At 36.0% G+C, this 8,044-nt stretch overlaps 1 protein-coding gene across 1 annotated transcript; it reads left to right on the top strand.

Annotated features, from left to right (window-relative positions):
* The first annotated feature begins 1,270 nt into the window (after positions 1-1,270).
* On the top strand, positions 1,271-7,462 carry LOC104957705 (centrosome-associated protein CEP250-like). Its single transcript, XM_010785362.1, has 27 exons — positions 1,271-1,330; positions 1,752-1,805; positions 2,159-2,236; positions 2,508-2,582; positions 2,658-2,720; positions 2,986-3,075; positions 3,182-3,256; positions 3,375-3,437; positions 3,560-3,619; positions 3,706-3,768; positions 4,232-4,294; positions 4,425-4,484; positions 4,571-4,633; positions 4,730-4,792; positions 4,907-4,960; positions 5,036-5,098; positions 5,399-5,461; positions 5,582-5,644; positions 5,728-5,790; positions 5,988-6,050; positions 6,177-6,230; positions 6,311-6,373; positions 6,608-6,670; positions 6,783-6,836; positions 7,091-7,153; positions 7,244-7,306; positions 7,381-7,462. The coding sequence occupies exons 2-27, from the start codon at positions 1,778-1,780 to the stop codon at positions 7,452-7,454; spliced, it is 1,647 nt and encodes a 548-aa protein (XP_010783664.1). The 5' UTR covers positions 1,271-1,330; positions 1,752-1,777; the 3' UTR covers positions 7,455-7,462.
* The last annotated feature ends 582 nt before the right edge of the window (positions 7,463-8,044 follow it).

Here is an 8,044-nt window from a genome sequence, read left to right on the forward strand (position 1 = left end):
GGAGTCTTGAAATATTTCTGAGGTGGAAGAAGGCTGATTTTGAAACGGATTTGATGTGGTTTTGAAATGAGAGGGTTGAATCCCAGACAACTCCAAGGTTGCGGAACTGAGGGGATGGGGAGATGATGGAACCGTCGATGTTGAGGAGCAGATCTCCAACCTTCCCGAGCAGTGCCTTGGGGGCCACAACCATGAGTTCAGTTTTATCACTGTTTAGTTTGAGTAGGTTGGTGGTCATCCATGTTTTAATTTAGTGTATGCCGTTGATTAGTGACTGAGGGGGGGGTTTTGCGCTGATGTACAGTTGGGTTTCGTTGGCATAGGAGTGGAAACAGAGACCATGGCTGCGGATGATATCACCAATCGGAAGGATGTATATTGTGAAAAGAAGGGGACCGAGCACCGAGCCTTGGGGGACTCCATGGTTGACAGAGAAGCACAGGGGGAGCTGCAGCCAGCGTGTGTGACAAACTGTGCCCGGTCCGAGAGGTATGAGTGGAAGAAGGAGAGGGCGGAGTCAGTGAGGCCAAGGAGTTCAGACAGGCGGGTGAGGAGGATATTATGGGAGATGGTGTCAAAGGCTGCAGAGAGGTCTAGGAGAATTAGTGTAGTGATGGAGCCTGAATCAGCTGCGATGAGGAGGTCATTGGTGATTTTGATCAGGGCAGTCTCTGTGCTGTGGTGGGTCCGGTAGGCAGATTGAAAGGGTTCATAGAGCTCATGGTTGGACATGTGATGGTGGAGTTGGTCGGCGACTGCTCTTTCCAAGATTTTACTAAGGAAGGGAAGGTTGGAGATTGGCCGGTAGTTGTTGAGGTCAGTTGACTGACACATGACTTCACGTCACCACCGCTAAGCTAAAGGTGGCTAATGTTCAGCGTGATGACGTTTAGTCGAGGGAAATGGTAAAATGCCAATTTATTCCGAATGTTTTGACTCATTCCTGCACCACTCTACAGAGAGAAGGTGTATGAATGATGCTCAGCAGCGCCCCATGTAGCCTGTAGTGGTAATTAAAGGTTAAAGTTGAAACGTCTTTAAATCAGTATTAAAGATGGAGGAAAACGTTTGCATATCACCCTGGCACAAAATAGATTATGGATCATGAATACATTCAAATATATAAAATGAGAGCTTATGTCCATTGCAGTAATTATAGATTATGTTAATCCGACAAAGATTTAAAGCTTTTTAAATTCACACTCTCAAAACAAAATCTCACATCAAGGATATTTCTGGAGTAACCTTTAGTTTGTGGTGTTTTCAGAGATCGCAGTCAGACTGTGTAAGACTGAGAGTGTGATAAAGGAGCTGATCAGACAGACTTCAGGTCAGATTCATCTCTCTTTTCCTCGCTGTAGAAACTCTTTATTTTAACCTAATTTATGATCATTATAGTCCATATAAAAACATGTATTAACTATATTGTAACTACAATGCTTTTGTAACCAGATCTCGTGTTAAAACAAACCCTGTAATTATATCTGCTAACAGCTACTTAATTATCTGTTAAACCATGAATTATTAGAGGCTATTCTCTTTGATGTGTAATTGTAGGAAATGTAGTCCTGATTGTGGCGTTCATAATCTCACTTTAAAGGAGTGCTATGGATTTAACTGCTGAACTAACCTAATCACAAAAATGTCCCAAACGTAAAATACTTTCACATGTCATATGGAGCAAATAAACACTGAAAAGAGTTTAAAGTTATAATGTTAAACAAACTTTTATCATTTTTATTTCCGAGCAGTCACATCTTGCAACGGATCAGCTGAGATGGAGGAGCTGAAAACGAAAACACGAGGTGAGATAACTTGATCCATTAATACAAAATAATCAATAATCGTCAATGTTGCTTTCAGTATAAGTACATTGGGGTTGGAAGGGTTAATTCAAATATGTACGGCGATACAATCACTAATCATCTGTTAGAAAATGCATTCAGTAACGTAATCAAAATATTATAACTAAAGTTGTGTATCTCTCTGTTGATTTTACCTCAATACCAAATATACAGATCAAGACAAAAACAAAAAATATTTCAATAAAATAACTTTTGTTTAAACTTAATACACAATTATGTAAGACAAAATAAGACTTAAAGCAAATCATTTGGAAATAAAAATTCGTTTTTGTGATTTTCGTGTGTTGTTGCAGCTCTGCAGGGCCGACTTAACTCGATGGAGAAAAAACTGAATTCATCTGCAGAGAGAAGCGAGATCAGCTTCATACGAGGTCTTTATCACCAAACATCCCGCCATTTATGAAATGTTTAATAATGTATACCTACACCAAATATTTATCAATTAATCTTTCATCTGATCTCATTTACTCACCTACTAAATTATTTATATATTCACACAATCAATAGTTTGTTTATTTATTCTGAACCATTCTTAGTATTGAGAATCACCTAATCAAGAGGAAAGTCTGTGTTACCGTCAGACCACTTGTCTCTGAGTTACTTTAGTGTTACATTTTGATTGTGATTGTTAATTTATTTCAGATCAAGTGTCAGAGATCAGCAGCAGACTAAACTCCAGCCGCCTTCACCTGGATGAGCTGAAGAGAAACTCTGCAGGTGGGTCACATACAATCTTTAATTTACCCTATCAGTCAGCAAATGCCATTAATATTCTTTTGAATATTGTTTCAGATCATACCAGTGGACTGCAGTCTGTAGAGAGACACCTGGAGGAACTCAAGACACAAAACACAGGTGAGAAACACTACGGCACAGAACATGTGTAAGTCTTTTCAGCAAAATGTTTATTTTGGCACTGGAGAGTACATAAGAATTGTCAGCAAGATGTACTTTAAGTGCAGGATTTTACTTGTAAATGGAGTATTTTTACCCAAACAAGAATACTTGCAATACATTCCCGTATGCCATTTGATGAAAGGTGAATCAGGCTCTTTCAAAAAGAGATGCAGCAGGTTTTGATAGGTGATGCCACTTCCTGTGTTTCCTCTCTTATTTTCAGTTCAGGCTGATACCGTTAAACAGCTGCAGTTCAGACTGAACTCTGCTGAGAGTCAAGTAAAGCAGCAGCAGCAGCAGACTGACAGGACAGGTAACAGATAATTTACGAAATTATGAATGAATTACACAAAAAAGTTCACAGCTAAACCCAAACATAGTTTTACTGCAGTTCAGTTTAGTTCATGCTTATGTTTCAGATCAAACCTTGGAAGTGATGAATCTGCAGAGAAAACTCAATATGACTGAGAGTCAGCTGGACAAAATGAACGCAGGTACATCATCCATCTGTTCGTTAATTAGTTTGTCAATTAATTACTTCAGAAGTAATGAGTTGAGTTGTGGTTTTTTGGTAGTAAGGTATTACAGAACTTGCTGACTCACTTCTTTCAGAGTTGGAGGTGAGACTGGGTGTCAGTGAGAAACAACTGGAAGATCTGAAGACAGAAAACACAGGTAAAAACCTTCATATTTCGAGGTAATTATTATGTTATGCTTTGTTTACTTGTGTAACTACGACTTTTCCATAGAACTTAATGAGTAGTGTTGCTTTTGTCCAATCTAATATGTGTTTTTAGTTAAATCTGTTCAACTTTCCATGATGGAGTCCAAACTGAAAAACTGCAACAACACTACAGGTACACATATATCGACTCTATTATGTTCATCAACACATGTGGTCATTATTTATTAATTAATCTGAAATGTACTGTTTTCTCTTTAGCGTTCGAGGTCAGACTGAGTGCCGGTGAGAAACAGCTAGAAGATCTGAAGACGGAAAACACAGGTAGCACTCGAAATGTTTCAGCTAACGAAAGTGACTCAAACTGGAAGTACTTTATTTTAGCTCAAACTGTGCATGTAGTGCTACCTCAAACCGAAACCCCAGAGGATCCAGTAAGGTTCCCTGAGGAACTCATTAATCATCCTTTTTGATTTTTTTGGTATGAAATATGTGCTTCAACTATTTTTAACAAACAACAAATGAATAAACACACATTTAAAATTCTTAAAATACACCTTAGTGCTGCAGCAGTGGCGTGTTACATATGTATCTACAATATTTCCAAACAATTGCAATAAAACAAATACGAAATTATGTATTTTTTGTCTGATTTATTTTGTGTTTTTAGTCCGTTCTATTCAACTTTCCTTGATGGTGTCCAAACTAACAGGCAGCAATGACATATTTTCATCAATGGAAGTCTGTGTTTGTTATAATTAAATAAGATATTTATGATGTGTTTTAGAGTTGGAGGTAAGACTGAGTAAGAGTGAGAAACAGCTCGAAGATCTGAAAGCAGAAAAAACAGGTACAAATCTTAATATATTAATGAACATATTATTTTATGCTTTGGTTATGTGTTGTGTTGTGTAACTAGGGCATTTCCATTTAACTTAACGAGTATTGTTGTTTTTGTCCAATTTATTTTGTGTTTTTAGTTCAGTCTGTTCAACTTTCCTTGATGGGCTCGAAACTAGTTGACAACAACAACACTACAGGTAGACATATATTTACTTTATAATGTGTATTAACAACAGTTCTAATTAGTTATTAATTAATCTGATATTTTCTGTTTTTTCTTTAGCGTTAGAGGTCAGACTGAGTGCCAGTGAGAAACAGTTGGAAGATCTGAAGACAGAAAACACAGGTAAAAACCTTTAAATAAACATTTTCAGATTGAAACAATATTATTGTAAAAATGTTTAAAGATTATATTTGTTTGTTCTGATGTTGTGTATTTTAGTTCAATCTGTTCAACTTTCCTTGATGGAGTCCAGCCTGACAGAAACTCAAAACAATACTACAGGTAGAGTTAGATTTATAATAACAATTGTATTTACAATTATGTTTCTGACTGAAGATTATAAAACGAGACTCAGTTAATAAACATATAATTGAATAACATCTGATTGTTGATCAGCTCTGGAGGTCAGACTGGGATCCACTGAGACACAACTGGAGCAGCAAACTGCGGGTAAAATAATTAATATTACCTTTAAATAATCGTATATTAAAGCATTAAATTAAACATGAATTTTTTTCTGTTCAGCTCTGGAGTTCAGACTGAGTGTCAGTGAGAAAGAGCTGGAAGTTCTGAAGACAGAGAACACAGGTAAAAACCTTTCAATATACTGTATCTTCAGGCTGAAACTGTAGAGGATCCAAAATGGTTCCCTGAGGAACTCCTTTAGAAACTAGAATGAACCCTGATTGTCCTTTTGGAAATCTCAAATATATAAGGGTTCTTTGCAAAACTTGCTAACCCTCTGAACTGACATATTTACCTCTCTTAGTCAGCTATTAAATAATATTCCATTATTACCAATGAACATTACATTAGTAATCATAATACATAGTAGTGGAACATTAAAAAAAAAAGAAATATTTGTTTGTTGTGATTTTCTGTTTCTAGTTAAATCCGTTCAACTTTCCTTGATGGAGTCGAGACTGACGAAATCTCAAAACAACGCTACAGGTACAGTTATATTTATATTGACATATGTAATTACACTTATCTATATGATCTTGTCTTTACTGAAGAGTATACATCCAAACATTTAAATATATGAATAAATAACATATGATTGTTAATCAGCTCTAAATGTCAGAGTGAGAGCCACTGAGACACAACTGGAGATGCTGGAGAATCACAATGAAGGTAACATAGTTAGGTCTTCAATATTAATATTGATTAATAATTAATTATACTATTAAATTAAACATGAATGATTTGTTGTTCAGTTATAGATGTCAGATGTGGTGCCAATGAGAAAGAGATGGATGATCTGAAGACAGAAAACACAGGTATAAATCTATAAGTATATCATCAGACTGAAACTGTAGAGGATCCAACTCTGTTCTCTGAGTAACGCCTTATAAGCTTGAATGAACCCTGACGGTCCTTTTTTCAAATATTGTTTGATTATTCAACTTATTACGATACTGATTATTGTAATAATATAACAAGATTATATTTGTTGGCCTTGATGTTGTGTTTTTAGTTCAATCTGTTCAACTCTCCTTGATGCAGTCCAAAATGACAGAGAGTCTAAAAAACACTACAGGTAGAGTTAAATCTATATTTAAATGTTCATATACAGTAAATGTATCATTCTAATCTAGACTTTACTGAACAGTTTAAATCCAGACTCAGTAAATATATAAATGAATAACATCTGATTGTTAATCAGCTTTGGAGGTCAGACTGGGATCCACTGAGACACAACTGGAGCAGCAAACTGCAGGTAAATAATAAACTCTATGATATTAAATAATTCACCATCAAATGACACCGTTAAAATAACATGAATTGTTTGGAGTTCAGCTTTGCAGGTCAGACTCGGTGTCAGTGAGAAACAACTGGAGGATCTGAAGACAGAAAACACAGGTAAAAACGTTTAATATATATCTTCAGACTGAAACTGTAGAAGACCCAACACCGTTCCCTGAGGAACTCTTTAATCTGCAAGAATGAAACGTTATGATTTTGTAAAAACATATTGGGGTTCTTCACAGTATTTGCTGAACCTCTGAACATATGTATAAACCTCTTGTATTGAGTAATACAAATTACAACATATAATTAGATTGATATTTGTTTATTTTGATTTTGTGTTTTCAGGTCAGTCCGTTCAACTTTCCTTGATGGAGTCGAGACTAACAGAAGGTGAAAAAGACACAACAGGTAGAGTTAGATGTACATAACCGTTTGTATTAACACTTATCTTGACTTTACTGAAGAGTTTACCTCCAGACTCAGTAAATAAATAAATGAATAACATCTGATTGTTTATCAGCTCTGGATGTCAGGATGACATCCACTGAGAAACAACTGGAGCAGCAAACTGCAGGTAATATCATTAACCCTTCAATAAAAACGTTAAATAATCACTAATCAAACCATTAAATTAAATTTGAATAGTTTGCTGTTCAGTTGTGGAGGTTAGACTGGGAGTCACTGAGAAACAGCTGGATGATCTGAACACAGAAAACACTTAGGATCCACCCAATTTATACGATGGATCAACTCTGATCGTTCTTGTTAAATACAGATTATTGAAAGAATTTAACAAGATTTGTTGTTGGTTTGATTTTGTGTTTTCAGTTCAGTCTGTTCAACTTTCCCTGATGGAGTCGAGACTGACAGAAAGTCAAACCAACACTACAGGTAGAATTATAGTTGTATTAACTTTATCATTTACACTTTAAATCCAGACTCAGTAAAAATATAATTGAATAACATTCAATTGTTTATCAGCTCTGAAAGTCAGACTTAAAATTACTGGGACACAACTGGAGCAGCTGGAGAAACACAGTGAAGGTAAGCTCTTCAAAACACTTTAACAATACAAATATAAAACCTTTAAATTAAACATGAATGGTTTTCATGTTCAGCTCGTGAGGTCAGACTGGGTGTCAGTGAGAAACATCTGGAGGATCTAATGATAGAAAACACAGGTAACATGTAATTTATTTTATCTCAACTCATGTAATTTATTCACTACATTTTTTCTCAACTCATGTAATTTTTCTCAAACTGCAACTTAGATGGATCAAGAAAGTTTCCCTAAGAAACTCTTTTATCATCCTGATGTTTTGAAAGAGTCCTCTCCTGCTGATGTTCAGGTGTATATCAGTATGTAGTGTCTCTACTTTAAAGAGTCCTCTCCTGCTGATGTTCAGGTGTATATCAGTATGTAGTGTCTCTACTTTAAAGAGTCCTCTCCTGCTGATGTTCAGGTGTATATCAGTATGTAGTGTCTCTACTTTAAAGAGTCCTCTCCTGCTGATGTTCAGGTGTATATCAGTATGTAGTGTCTCTACTTTAAAGAGTCCTCTCCTGCTGATGTTCAGGTGTATATCAGTATGTAGTGTCTCTACTTTAAAGAGTCCTCTCCTGCTGATGTTCAGGTGTATATCAGTATGTAGTGTCTCTACTTTAAAGAGTCCTCTCCTGCTGATGTTCAGGTGTATATCAGTATGTAGTGTCTCCACTTTAAAGAGTCCTCTCCTGCTGATGTTCAGGTGTATATCAGTATGTAGTGTCTCTACTTTAAAG

The sequence above is a fragment of the Notothenia coriiceps genome, unplaced genomic scaffold (genome assembly GCF_000735185.1).
Source record: "Notothenia coriiceps isolate Sejong01 unplaced genomic scaffold, NC01 NC01_scaffold00027572, whole genome shotgun sequence".
In the NCBI taxonomy this organism is placed as follows: Eukaryota; Metazoa; Chordata; class Actinopteri; order Perciformes; family Nototheniidae; genus Notothenia; species Notothenia coriiceps.